The following is a 15,822-nucleotide window of genomic DNA, read 5'->3' as shown; positions in this document are numbered from 1 at the left end:
GTTCATATTTACAAAGCATGTCTAATAAGTTCATAATTTATGATATTGAGCTATGAGCACTGATGTAGATTGGCAGTAAGTACGTCTTCCATACTCTTTCATACGTCAAGCTGACTATGATGCATTTTCATTCCATTCAGTTACAAGTAAAATCTCACAGAAAATGAGACAACCAAATAAAAGATTGCCCTCGGTGGTGACTCAATAAATTGTTTTTTTATATGAAAATGGGACAAGCAAATGAAAGAATGCCCTCATTGGTGACTCAATAAATTGTGTTTTATATGAAAACAAAATAAAAGAATGCCCTCGATGGTGACTCAATAAATTGTGTTTTATATGAAAACCAAATAAAAGAATGCCCTCTATGGTGACTCAATAAATTGTGTTTTCTATGAAAACAAAATAAAAGAATGCCCTCGATGGTGACTCAATAAATTGTGTTTTATATGAAAACAAAATAAAAGAATGCCCTCTATGGTGACTCAATAAATTGTGTTTTATATGAAAACAAAATAAAAGAATGCCCTCTATGGTGACTCAATAAATTGTGTTTTATATGAAAACCAAATAAAAGAATGCCCTCGATGGTGACTGAATAAATTGTTTTTTTTATATGAAAATGGAACAAGCAAATGAAAGAATGCCCTCGATGGTGACTCAATAAATTGTGTTTTATATGAAAACAAAATAAAAGAATGCCCTCTATGGTGACTCAATAAATTGTGTTTTCTATGAAAACAAAATAAAAGAATGCCCTCTATGGTGACTCAATAAATTGTGTTTTATATGAAAACAAAATAAAAGAATGCCCTCTATGGTGACTCAATAAATTGTGTTTTATATGAAAACAAAATAAAAGAATGCCCTCGATGGTGACTCAATAAATTGTTTTTTTTATATGAAAATGGGACAAGCAAATGAAAGAATGCCCTCGATGGTGACTCAATAAATTGTGTTTTATATGAAAACAAAATAAAAGAATGCCCTCTATGGTGACTCAATAAATTGTGTTTTCTATGAAAACAAAATAAAAGAATGCCCTCTATGGTGACTCAATAAATTGTGTTTTATATGAAAACAAAATAAAAGAATGCCCTCTATGGTGACTCAATAAATTGTGTTTTCTATGAAAACAAAATAAAAAAATGCCCTCTATGGTGACTCAATAAATTGTGTTTTCTATGAAAACAAAATAAAAGAATGCCCTCTATGGCGACTCAATAAATTGTTTTATATGAAAACCAAATAAAAGAATGCCCTCTATGGCGACTCAATAAATTGTGTTTTATATGAAAACCAAATAAAAGAATGCCCTCGATGGTGACTCAATAAATTGTTTTTTTTATATGAAAATGGGACAAGCAAATGAAAGAATGCCCTCGATGGTGACTCAATAAATTGTGTTTTATATGAAAACAAAATAAAAGAATGCCCTCTATGGTGACTCAATAAATTGTGTTTTCTATGAAAACAAAATAAAAGAATGCCCTCTATGGTGACTCAATAAATTGTGTTTTCTTTGAAAACAAAATAAAAGAATGCCCTCTATGGCGACTCAATAAATTGTTTTATATGAAAACCAAATAAAAGAATGCCCTCTATGGCGACTCAATAAATTGTGTTTTATATGAAAACCAAATAAAAGAATGCCCTCGATGGTGACTCAATAAATTGTGTTTTATATGAAAACCAAATAAAAGAATGCCCTCTATGGCGATTCAATAAATTGTGTTTTCTATGAAAACAAATAAAAGAATGCCCTCTATGGTGACTCAATGAATTTGTTTTATATGAAAACTAAAAAAAAGAATGCCCTCGATGGTGACTCAATGAATTTGTTTTATATGAAAACTAAAAAAAAAGAATGCCCTCTATGGTGACTCAATGAATTTGTTTTCTATGAAAACCAAATAAAAGAATGCCCTCTATGGTGACTCAATGAATTTGTTTTATATGAAAACCAAATAAAAGAATGCCCTCTATGGCGACTCAATAAATTGTGTTTTCTATGAAAACCAAATAAAAGAATGCCCTCTATGGTGACTCAATGAATTTGTTTTATATGAAAACTAAAAAAAAGCATGCCCTCTATGGTGACTCAATAAAAAATAAAAAAATGTCCTTGATGGCAGCAATGTGACAATGACAGGTATGTCTAAAAAGGTAAAATGTTGGTCAATTTCCTATTGAAATCAATACATTACACTGAGTTAGGTGGCTATGTTTATCTTTAAAGGCCAGTTACATTGTGGGTATATTTGTGTAAATGAAATGTCTATAAAGGTGAGCACAAGATATCTACGTTTAATATATTTTTGAGCAAAAACTGCATCATTTTTACACATTTTATATTTTAGCTTGTTCTGTTTTTGCTTCCACCAAACACACATCCTCGGACAGCAAGGGAATCGTATCTGACAATGTATAGCGTCCTCACATGACCGGTATAAAGACATGGGCAAGGATTTTTTTTATTCATATCACCGAGTGAAACAAACCAAAAATAAATATATTCACACAAAGAAACAAATAAATAAACAAACAAATAAATAAATAAACAAACAAACAAACTAAGAAGAAGAGAAGCTTCACAGTAATGAGCAAGGACTTGTGTATCCTATATGTCATGCTCCAATTGCTCCAGTCACCCAGCAGCACCATCCAGGGTAGGAGTTCAATAAATTAAATGAATCATCTAGTATACATGTATGATACATCGGATTTTGACTGGTATTTATAAACAGAAAAATGTAACATTCACGTACTAACTGAAGAATGTGCATTATCGACGCACTTTTGACCAAAATTTGCTGAAATTGCTAAATTAAAATTATTTATTCAAGTTCCCAACGACCGGCTATTTGATCGTCTGAAGAAAAAACTTACCCACTGGCAAACTAGTTCTTGATGACACGCTGTATTCGAATTACAAAATGCCAGGCCTATATTTTAGCTTAGACCACTAATAGTCTGAGATTTTAGAAACCACGCTCGCATTTGGCAAAACCACGCCCAAATTATAACTGGGTGTCAATTAACAGTTAACCGAACTTTGAGTTATGAACTACTGAGCTACATTGATTTTTTTTTATGTTTAACGTCCACATTTACTGGGTAACTTAATCTTTAATTTACAGTTAACAGAGTTATGGGCAAACTACATTGTTGTTGTTTTTAAAACTTCACAAACGCGTCTAGCGAGAACCAAACGACCACTCGTTTACTCGTATCACACATCCGCTCATCAAACGCCCAATCGTTTCACTAGTAAACTTTTTTTAGTGGAGAGGAATTATTAAATTTATTATATTTTATACAATGTATTTTTCACTAATTGTTTTTTTTTATTTTCTGGGTAACTAATAAATACAATTTTGATTTTACTAGTGATAAAATTGCTCAAAATACGTGATAATTTACATATTTCGTGTGCAGTAGCGCAGTCCCTGTATCACTCGCTGATGGACTCGGTCATGACAAAGATCCTCATTCTCAAGTTGGAGACTTCGAGCAAGCCAGTAAAACCAATTTAGTACTTCTGTGGTGCAAATAAATCACATTTCTTGGGATATCATTTCCAACGAACGTCGTTCAAAAAATGCGCAACAATTGGGGGATTTCACTTTTTATTATCGTTGTAGTACTAGTATTGTTCTCGTTTGAATTTTCAACAGACGCGCCAATCTATTGTTCACAACAAAACATGATTTGCATGTGAATAGATACAGTATAAATGTAATGAGCATGCGTGCTTGAGTGGGGTTATTTTTAGGGCGGCTGATGACGCTTGTGACTGTAAAATACTACTAAAATTACTCACTGAATAAGAGTGGAACATCAGCGTCCCTGCATGGGAAACTAATTCCCTATATCTAAGGATTTTTACCTGTGAGTTACATCATGGAAACAGCGGTGGGGAGCCGAGAAATGGAGCGAGAGAATCTCTCTCGGATCATAGCCGAATGGAATGCGAACAGGCTGGATCTTTTCGAACTTAGCCAACCGAATGAGGTATGAGGAAACATAACTGTTATTTTATGTCTTTGCTCGGGTGAACAGTATTAACTTAAACAGCGTCTGTCAAGGGCGATTTCTGTCGTCCCATACTATGTAAAATTCGATGTCGTGTGCATTGTTTTTTGGGAATCCGAGGGAAAGCAAGAAACCCGACTCTTGTCCGGGGTGGCGTTCTTCAGCAAGATGGCGGCCGATGATGTGTATACACACAGACTGTAAACGGTGTTGCACCGCATGAATCCCTGCACCGTATCTTGTTAATCCCGTCAAGTACGGATTTATTACATAATCCGCTGCCTGTCACGTAACCGTACAACCACCTGTGAACTTTCAACCTAACAACAAACCGCGGAAGTCTTCATAATTTAACGAAATGCACCCAAACAAGCAAAGTCGTGTACTACATTTCAGTCCTTGGCGTGACTTTGTTTGACAAGCAAGGTGACCCTTTGAAAGTTTCTATTATTCCACGTTGGTGATAATCGCTAGTGATGGTAGCGCCCTGAAAATACGGGCTTCACCGAATATATGACACGGCATATTCACATTGTTCTCAAACCTGTTGCGCTGAATTTGTCGCTCCCGGTCGCCCATGTGTCTACTCGACATGGTAGCGAGCTCTTCTGTTTATGAAAGAGCTACTAAACTAGATGAATGTCGTATTAACTGCTAATAATTTTCAAAGATAAGATAAAAAAAATATAGAAACTCGTGCTATGTAATTGTAATGCAAGTTTTACTTTGTTGATTACACAATACAAATTTGTGACAGGAGAACCACCGTTCGATGACGTAGCAATGAGTCATTAAGTTGAAAAGGGTGGAGTAAAGAACTCCCCCGCTCGTACCAATTGCCAAATATTATTTTTTAACAACAATGACCTCATTGAACAAGTGCTTCTAAGAATGACCATGTGGCCCTGAAAGTATCAGTTCCTAAAAATATTATAAATTCCTGTTTACTACAGGATATTGTAAAAATTCTAAGTATGTATGAAATGTTTTTTTGTTTGTTGTAGCATCGAAAGATAAATACGGCTTTCCCTATTTTTAAAAAAAAATGTTATCCTGTCTGTTGACAGTTAAAACTTGGTTTGTTTTGAATACACACTAATAGTATATGAGTTATGTGTAAAATATTTTGATGAATTATTACTGCCTTGTATGTTTTGAATTATTCTATTGACCATGTGTTTTGTAAACATCTGGAAAATGTCCACATACTGGTCTAAAAGTCATAGGGTCTACCAGGGTTAATAACATGCCACTGTTTTCACTCTTGTTAGTCATAATTCAGGTATAAACTAAATAATATTGACGAATATTATTAATAGTTAATTGTAACCGTAATGAATTGGAATGCTTGGAATTGTCTGGGTGTTAATTTTGATTGCAATGTTCTTGGGCGGGAATTTATGATTGATGTGAAATACCAAGTTTTGGGTAGGGCAGTGGGTGGCATGTTCAGTGTAGTAAATTACCATTCTTCTACATGTTAGTGGATATGCTTCTTATAACCTGGTCTTCAGAGTAACTTGTGTTTGGAATTTTGTGAAATTGTAATGATGGCATAACAAGGAAATAACACGGTTCAGCAACTTTGAGTCTCTGAAATATTGGAAATTGGATGCACTCTATATCAATATAAATATATTATTTGTTAATTGTAAAACACTTGAAAAATCAGAATATTTAACCTCAAGAATAAATCAATAGAATTCTTATTAATAAAACTTAGTCACATAAATGGTTATGAAATGAAATCAATTGGAACAGACTTTTGTGGGTGTGAAGATTTAACTATTTTTATATTTTCTCAAAATACACTTTCATGATCTCAACATGGAAACTGTTGTTCATAATTACATTAGTTTCTCCAACATGTAACTAACGGCAACTGACGATGAGTAATAAGGGGTGCCTACATTTGTAAAATTTTGTTTCCATAGAAATAAAAACAGAACAGCTGAACAGTTCGCTAAAAAAAATGTGTTGTCTATAAATTCTTTTAATTTTAATAGTACCGGTATACTATATCTCATCACTATAGCAACTATAGTACACTACTAGTATTTGCCAGTTGTACTAATGTTTTTTGTGTGCAGTATACGTTTGTTATAGAAATAATGCATATAACTGTTTACTTTATTGCATGCGACACAAGTACTCAGGTTGAGTTAACAGTTCTTTCATTGTAAACATTAAATGTTCTATGACTATTACCTGTATATAGCAATACATGTAGGTTATAGTCAGAAAATTTAGTCTCTGTTTAAAAACCTGATTCACATAAAAGATAGCAGTTCTGAGTCAAGCCACAGGCTTACAATCAATTTTTTAGTGATTACTTATAATTATTTTGTAATTTAACAGGTTTGTAGAAATTTTCCTAGTCAAAAGAAATTTTTTACTTGTATATTTGATGCCTATTTAAAATGACATGTAGACAGGTTGCTTGCTAAGAGACTGTATGCAGATGAACTTAACTCCTGGTAAAACGTAATTACTAGTACCGGTAATCAATATTGATATTAATGATCAGATTTGTTAAACCCAATTGTCTATTGAGTTGCTACAAAAAATACTAGCGTGCTCCGAAAATATTGTATTGTTTCTTCATAATTGGATAGGTGGGGACCCCTACTCTATAATGTATAATGCCCTAGGGAGTCCCCTGGAATCTTGAAATTCACCAGTTAAGCAGCCTTTGCGAATGTGTTGAAGTTGAACCTTGAATTGATTTTTCTTTCCTGCCACGCCCCTTGTAGGCCACACCTTAAGGTTACCTGTAAAACATTGTCCAGTTCTGATGGTGTCACTTTAAGGTGATTATGAAGACAGAACTGCAAATATCGACTCGACCTTTTTATAAATTATGAATATAAATACTGTGTTCTGAGCGATGGCCTTTTGAATCTGCATAATTTGCTGGTTCATTGCTTTCCCAGTGTACCAGACCATATCCATTTAAACTGTCATTGTAGGATTGTCTGATTTTTTCCCATCATTGGGTCATGCATCTTTTTTCACCCAGAAAACTTGGATAGTATTTTTCCTAGGGAATTTGTTTATTTTACCAATGAATCATGAATATTTTAGTAACTTCTCCAGAAATTTACACACCAATGGTAAATTATGTATCTCTTATATAGAGATTACACAGGGAACTGAAATTAAAGAAGTTGAAAACTTGGCCATCATGAATGGTCCTTGACCACAAATTCTAATTATTTGTTATTAATGCTGTGTGTTTTCTGTCATCTGACTTTGGGTTTGAAGGACATTACTGGTAGTCTTACAGTGATTCACTAATTTATCCTGGGATGACCTTGCCAAGGACCTTCATGGGTCATTTGATATTTACTGTACATTTTGATAATGTTGTGTGTAAAGCTCATTATAATTTATGTTAGAGCTGTGCAACAAGTTGGAAAAAACATTATGTACAACATGCTTTTACAGGGGTCGAAATACTCTGGTGCACTATGCACATAGATTATTAGCTATTGCAAGTAAACTCAAAATATAATGTGCACGCTGTGCATGTAGAAATTAACGCAACATTTTCTCATTATATTCACTAAGCCTAAATTAAGTTCATCCAACATTGTAAGACAACTGGAAAAAAGCAAATTTTTTCGTGATCACATCAATTGATAACCCGTAAATTTTATTTAAACTTTAAAAGCGGTGCATTTCACAACAAGTTAGTGCAGGTAAATTTCAAATTCAACAGGGAATAAATTCTATTTCAATCCCTGTTTTACTATACCATAGCCGTGTTTCAGTTTGCTCTATTAAAAGTAAAAAACAAAACAATTGTATTTATTGTACAAGTGTTCTCCCTAGGATACAAACAGCGTATAGATATCGCCGAAATTCTTTGTTTTGCCGCCACACACTTGTCTGACATCATCGCAGTCATTATGCAGACAACCACAGTGCCACTTCCTCTGTAGCATTTTCTAACTTTTAAAATCCAATTGATAAGTTGCTGAAAACTCTCAACCTTTTTACTGCCAGACTTTCTCGCCCTAATTTTTATGCACTTTTTTTTCTTGTATTCTTTAATATTTCTGGGAATGAACCCTGATTTTGGAGCCAACAGACAAAATTTGAGTCAATTTTAAGTTTTTACTCAAAAAATTTAGCTATTTTTGTGCCAATCTTCTGAAGGAAAGTATAAACAGGCCTATTTTGTGAATTTGTGGTGGAAAGAGGGAACTGATGGTGAAAAGGTTATGACAATTTTGTAAATGAATGTATAGTGTACCATCTTACCTACCCGACTTTGTTTGGCCTTTTCTTGCCTACTTATTTAAATTCATTTGACCATCAGGCTGGTTTTCTTTTCTCAAATAAAAATCTGATAGCAAAAACTGTGGTGTTAACTGTTAAAGCCTCAAGAATTATCGTCTTTTGAAATTTCACTCGAATTGCGCTACAAAGTCCAACTATTGACTATATGCACCATAAATAAGCTTGTTGCCTGCATTGCTAAAAGACAAGTCTTCAAAACACAACAAGGAGGAATTTTTGCCTTGCACTTAGCTGAGGACACCCTTCAATTATCTGAATGAACATGGCGTGAAAACGCAGCTTAGAATTCTGATAACTGCTTTCAACACTTACTGAGACACTCTTTCAACATGGTCTGTATTTACATGAGCACTACATACATTCTCAAATTTCATTCTCATTCTGCCATCTACTCTTGTACCCGTTTTGTTAAAACATGTTTGAAATAGTAAAATTCTCCAGGATTACTGTCATCCCATTGCCCATTGTTACTGCTTTACCAACTACTACTACTGAATTATTTGAAATTGACAAAGAATCTATACCTTAATTAATTCATGTATATAATTCTAAATGGTTTATACACTTATAAAAAATAAAATCTTTGTACAAATTATGGACGAATAAAATAGCTAGTTACATTTTACACTTTGCCCAGGTCTACGAATTTACATTTACTTATTTAAATCACATTGTTACGAAAATAAAAACAATTTATTGCAGCTTACGAAAATACCCCTTGACCCCCCTCTATAAAGAAGCTGGAATATTTGAAATTGAATCTATTCTTTAATTAATTTATGTACATAACTCTAAATTTATTACACTGCATGGAAAAGAAATTTTCCAAACCAAACATAAACCTTGTAATAACAAACTGGGTTGGGAGTGGGGGTTACAATTTGTTTGTTATAACAGTAGTAAAGTGTTCAATATAAGGCCAGACTTTTAGTACCCCTTGTTTCGCAAACCCCCCCCCCCCCCCCGAATGAACAAGAGCTGAAAATGAAATAAAAATATACTTTTATTTCAGTGTAATTTCTCGCGCCCGCCTACTTGTAAGCGCAAAAACATGCTAAAAAAAATATTATTTTTATCTTCATTTTTTTTACCGCCTGCCACATAACAAATCCAAGTTGCATTTTCGTGGGAGTATCGTGATCAAATTACCGAAGTCTCACGCAGATGTGAACCACAGTTATACATGGAATAAAATTTTATTTCACTTCATTTCTTCTCTTCGATCAATGATCTCACTTACAATTCTTTGAGAATTACACAAATCTAATGGAAAAAAAGAATTTTATTTTTTTTCCCGCCCTCCTCAAAAAAATTGCCTTATAAAAACTCATGAAACAAGGAATAAAATAAGTCTGGCCTAATGAAGCACATTGTCATAACGCATTGGGTTTATGTGCAGGATACATGCAATGTATTCATTATTTGAAGAAATTTTTTATAAAGGTGGTCTGTATAATAAAGTTACTTACTCTCATGATTGGAAACGCTTTTGAACCTGAATTTAAAATTGTTCAAGACAGTCAGCAAATGTGTTGAAATGTCTCTTCCAAAGTTTATTCATATTACTCCCAGTATATATTACAAGTTGATATCAAAAACAAAGCAAGATAAGATGTGTGAGCATGATCTACTGGAATTAACTGGTCTACATGAAGTGTCTGGTCAAAACGATGCAGCTATTTTACCTCATACTTCATTTTAATATTGTTATAACTGTAAAAAGGTTTTAATTTTGCTTATTTCGCTGTCTGAAAAATGTGCTAAATTAAAACCCAGTGAATATGTAAAATTTAGCATAGAACGTATTATCCAAATGATAAAACCGTGAATTTAAAACCCACTGAATATGCATGATATGATAAATCGGTGAAATTTAAACCCGGTGAAAATTAATTGGCAACCCAAAGCTTCGAACATCAGTAATTTAAAGGCCACTGTTGTCAAGGACAAAACTGTTTTAGTCTCAAATGAAATATCATAGATAGTTGTAAAAGTATCAAGGTTACCTAGTAGGGTATCTCTGAACTTTGCAAATAAACATGTACTTGATTACACAAACACATTGATCAACATCAGTAAAGTGAGACTGGTTTTGTTGTCTGCACATGTTCTGAATGTACTACATTGTACTACAATAGAAAATGGCTATACCATATCTATTTAAAAATCTTTGTGAAAGAGTCCAAATTATTTTACCTGACCACTACAAGCAATTTGGTTCATGGATTTATTTTCCTCTTTGATCCAGTAATTCTGTTTTTAATAAAACATATAGCTAGCCTAATTATTTTACCAGTAATCTCTCAGAACTGCGAGGGTGTAGGAGCTTACCCCCCTTGCATGTATAGTGAGGGTCAATGAATTTTGATGATAAAGGACTCATGCCTACTGAATAATTGTCTCATGGCTTATTGTTGTACTGTGGTTTTATGACAGGTATTGTGTTGAATCCAGATTCTAAGCATAGTGTTTACATATATGGGTATTTATTTACAATATACATTTTTTACTGTAAATGGATTTAATTTCACAATTGACTAAGTTTTGCAAATTTCGCAAATCAGTGGATATTTCATTGGCCACTTTAGGGAGCGGTTACCTATTTTAATGTGACTGAAGAAAGACAGAAAAGTGAATAACGTGAATGTGTTGTAAAATCACATCACATGTGCTTATGTGAATTGCAGAGATGTTTCTATGATCAAAATAAGTTGTATTTTGATGATTTTAGTTAATAACAAATCAGATTTTGGGTTTATATGCGCTTCTATTGAAGATGTCCTTCTTCTAACATAGCAAATATGGGTGTGTACAAGATCGTATCCGTGTACAAGATGTTACTGCCATGTGGTCACATCTTAATATTCCTTGATCCAGTCTGTTGGTATACATGTTTTTTTCTCCTCATAGATAGGTATATATAACTGCTGTACATATGTGACAGGGTCTGTGAATTGGGTGTTCTACATGTGTTGTAAACAAGTATAGTGTCCTCATTTGTTTTGAGGTCATTTCTCAACTTAACAACCTTTTGTCTGTGTTAGATCATCTGTCATCATCATTAGCTGTCTGTCATTTACAAGCTGTCCTGAGTTGACACCAGAATTGCATATAGCTGTCTCACAAGTCTACCAAGCACAATAATATTGTATGTTCAGTCTTGTCATCACAGTTGTTTTAAAACAGAGAAGTCATGACCTAAGCTTGCAATATTGATGATTTATATCATGGTCTTATTGTGAGCTAGACATTTAATATGTCTAATACTGTAAAATACTTTAATTTACCTGTAATTTATTTTCGCTGATAAGACTTTTTGGGTGTTTTGTATGGAATTTATTTTATATAAATTGAATTTAAAATGTAGGAAAAAAGATATATTTACTGGATTGTATTTTCACTGAATCATTCCTTCAGTGAAAATAGCAAAAATTAATTCCAAGTGAAAATAAAGTATTTTACAGTATTGTCTAGATCATTTAATAGTTTCTGTGTTTCTGTACAGAACTCTCAAACTTTGGTTTTGATAAAGCAGATTTGACCATCACAAACAATTTAGCATTCTTTTCAGTCCTGTAAAACTTAAAACTTAAAATATTGTTTTTTTTTAGCAAACTAGCATTTGATGGTGACGGATTAAAGGGTTAATATTCAAATTTTAGGTCATTTCCTTAGAGTCAAAACTAAAGTCATTGACAAATTAGTGAGCAAGTTACTTAACTTCCTGTCCCAAATACTTCTAAGATGTGCTGTAAATTTCCTACCCTAGTAACTGGTGTTACTATGGTCTTATACTCTGGGGAAAGTTTTAACAGTTTTTGTTTCTAGTGCTTTAAATTACCTACCCTAGTATCAGGTGTTACTATGGTCTTATACTCTGGGGAAAGTTTTAACAGTTTCTGTTTCTGGTGCTTTAAATTACCTACCCTAGTAACAGATGTTACCTTGGTTCTATACTTCAGCTAGAGCTGATAGTTACTCCACTGGTCGGTGTCTGGTATTTACTGACCCTAGTAACAGTGGTTACCGTGATGTGACAACCAGTCTGTTGAAGTTGGTGAGCACTTTTGTAAGTTGAGAAGCGAATATTGCGTGCAAGATTTCTGACTAGTGACCACTGGTTGTTGGGATTTGAATTCACTTGTTGCTAACTTAACTGTCATAGAAACCTGATGTCATTGTACTTGATATATTTAGAGTTATTTGAACCCTACTAAGTAGGTGGCATTTTAGAAGAGAAATTGTATCTCATTACAAAAAAAACAATTACGTACAGTCTGTTGGAAACAACTTGATTACAGAATGTCAAGTTTTCCTACTTGCTATTCAAGCTCAAGGTAAACAGTGGTTATGTTACTGATACTGTATTTGCCTTATCAGTGGCTTATTTTTAACATAACCAACATAAACATAAAATATGAACAGATCATAAAATGTTGACTTATTTTGACACATACCTGTCATTTTACGTGCCAATCCCAATCTTTCCCGATTTGTGGTCCAGAACAAATACAGTATTCTTTTGCCGAAATGGTCAAGAATTTGCTGTTGATAACCATTGAAATGATAATGGATTCGCCCAAGCAGCTCACATTATGTATCAAAAAATGTGTTAAACGTGACAAACTCTGGTGTATTTGTATAGGTCTTGTGATCAATTGATTTGGACCAACTTTCTGTTTCTCAGTCTACTTCACTGATCCGATGTTGCCTCGTTTCCAGGTGTTTGTTTGTCTGGCATTTTCAAATACGAGTCGTTGTCTTCCAAACTCGTGTAATGTTTGGTCAAATGTTTGCATGTTACATGTACATCAGAAGTGTAAGATCATGCGATTAGTTTTATATGGATCCTTAAACAGTCTTTAAATGTCTTATTTTTATTGTGCATTTTTTAAGGCCTTGAAAAAGTCTGGAATGCATTGTTTTGTTGTTTACAGAGGCCTTAAAAAAGTGAGGAATTTAAAATTTTTGCAATAGTGGCATGCTAGCTTGACTTGAAAGCTAGAAACATTTATGAGGTTATTATGAGGATACCTCAAAGTATGCAGGAAGACAGTAAAATGGGCGCGGAGTCGATGCGGCGGTGTACTGTCTGAGTATCCTTCCAAGGATACATCATGGGAATGCTGAAATCCAAAAAGTTTATAGAGCAGAATCAGCGAACTTCTTTGTGTTGTGTCCGGTCAAACCCTAGTGCCAGCCATGTTTGTTTTTATTATTAGAGGATGCTTACGCGCATAATCATTCCATATTTGGACTGCGCATTTTCTAATATGGTAGGATGAAAATGCCCTGTAAAATACCGCAAAATTACGGCACGCTGTAACTTATGGCATAACAGTGACAGATGTATAATAGTACAAGGTATTGCTGGCAAAGAAAGTTTGTAAAATAAAATACAAAAGTATTAATTTACAGACAAGGAAACACAAACAAAATTTACACTAAATACACTTTTCTAACCCCCTCCCCCTCCAATATGTTCAAATATGGTCCCCTACGTCTTAAATTTCCAAAAAAAATGTCTTTAATTTTTTATACTTAACCTGTAGGAACCTTGTAGTAGGTAGTCGCATGTGAGGGGTGATCTGAGGTCATTGATATGAATATTGTAGAAAGGGGAAATTCTCAGTAGCATTCCCACTTCCACTAACCCCTGGAAGCAGTATAAAGGCGTTCTACAGCATCAGAAGGGCTTTGCGTTTTGTACAGTTCATGAGATATCTTAACTGAAATCAAATTTAGAAGTTAAAATAAAGTAAGTTCAACAAAATGGCCTTGAATGATTACAACATTTATGTTTGATTTGTAATGATACACCACTTCCTTGTTTCTATCAAATACATGGAGCTTTAGTGCTCAAATATTTCTGGATTTGTTGCCATACCAACCGTTTTTATTATCATTTCTGATGGGGATTATGGAGTACAACTTTAAGCCAAATTTTGTCTCGCTAGTCAAATTAATCAAAAAACAAAATACAAACAAGTATGTCTTTCATAATTTCTGTCCCAAATTTGGATGAATCGTAAGCCGGCCTTCGCAGTCAAATTACGAGAAGTTGTAGAATCTGCAAGTGAAAAATAATTTCTTATGGTGAATGGTGATCCATTGTTTTGTTCTCACTTTGTTAGTACATTGTAGTCTATTGCAATTTAAATGCAGGGGTTGAAATACTCTGGTGCACACTGCACTATGCACATAGATTATTAGCTAGTGCAAGTAAACTCAAAATATAATGTGTACGCTGTGCATGTAGAAATTAACATTTTCTCATTATATTCACTAAGCCTAAATTAAGTTCAACCAACATTGTAAGACAAATAAAAAAAATCAAATTCTTTCGTGATCGCAACAATCAAGAACCCGTAAATTGTATTTAAACTTTAAAAGTGGTGCATTTCACAACAAGTTAGTGCAGGTAAATTTCAAATTCAACATGCACACTATGCATGCAGGGAATAAATTCTATTTCAATCCCTGATGTGCGTTATCACTGTGTGATGCATGTATATCAAAACATGCTGAAATGAGTACTACTAATTGGCATACGACTTTGCAGAGTTCATGACTGGTTTACTTGTTTCCACAATGTCCACTGCTGTTGCTTAACAAGATAGATTGATATGTACTTTTCTCAGTTGGGTATCCATCATCTGTAACACATGCTGAGACTTCAGGGGCAATAGTTGTAGTGCAGTGCATATTTGAATTTTGTGTAAACAATGTACTGTAAAATGACTAATTTTCACTGGGTTTAAATTTCACTGATTTACCATTTCAGGCATATTCAGTGGGTTTTAAATTCACGGTTTCGTCATTTAGATAATGTGTTCTATGCTAAATTTTACATATTCACTGTGTTTTAATTTAGCGCATTTTTCCAGTCAGCGAAATAAGCTAAATTAAAACCCAGTGAATAATTACCCCCTTTACAGTATTACATGCGTGTTGTGTACATGCTATTGTTCCTATATCAAACAGAATGTTGTACTGCGACTGACCATCACCTTTTAAATGATGTGCTGTTTGTTATTGACGTCCGTAAATTACTAACAAAAATACTTTTGTAAAACCACTCTCCATTGGTTGAAAATATTCATGACCTTCCATTTGTCAAGATATTGACCAATCACAAGATTGCTTAGTGTGTAATTCAACAGCCAGCATGTTGGTAGCATAGTAGAATTATATTCATAGATTAAACCATACTTGAAAAACAGATTGTTTTGTCGCTTACGTTATTGACTTGGATCAACTTCCGCATACATGTCTGTCTGCTTCCTTGGTAACGCTATCACTAGTAATCAAATTTTCGATTAAATTCTGTAATAATAATATAAATGTTTATTTATGACACAACAGATAAAGAGATAAGAACACACGTTTATTTGGAAAAACGCTGCTGGGACCATACAAACAGTCTGAAATGCATAGCTGAAATCTGCCTAACAATGAGTGCTACCTAACTTGCCTAGACTA

General features: G+C 33.7%; 1 protein-coding gene across 1 annotated transcript in view; it reads left to right on the top strand.

The window, feature by feature from the left end:
* The first annotated feature begins 3,743 nt into the window (after positions 1-3,743).
* The window catches only part of LOC100313547 (AF6-like protein), a 63,943-nt gene continuing 51,864 nt past the window's right edge, over positions 3,744-15,822 (top strand). The window contains exon 1 of the mRNA XM_085505216.1: positions 3,744-4,014. Coding sequence (XP_085361342.1) covers positions 3,904-4,014 — 111 coding nt within the window. The 5' untranslated portion in view covers positions 3,744-3,903. The remainder of the gene's footprint in view (positions 4,015-15,822) is intronic.

This window comes from Saccoglossus kowalevskii, chromosome 11 (genome assembly GCF_978046115.1).
Source record: "Saccoglossus kowalevskii chromosome 11, keSacKowa6.1, whole genome shotgun sequence".
Lineage (NCBI taxonomy): Eukaryota > Metazoa > Hemichordata > Enteropneusta > Harrimaniidae > Saccoglossus > Saccoglossus kowalevskii.
Note: the sequence above shows the minus strand (reverse complement) of the source record. Positions and strands in the feature narration are given on the sequence as shown.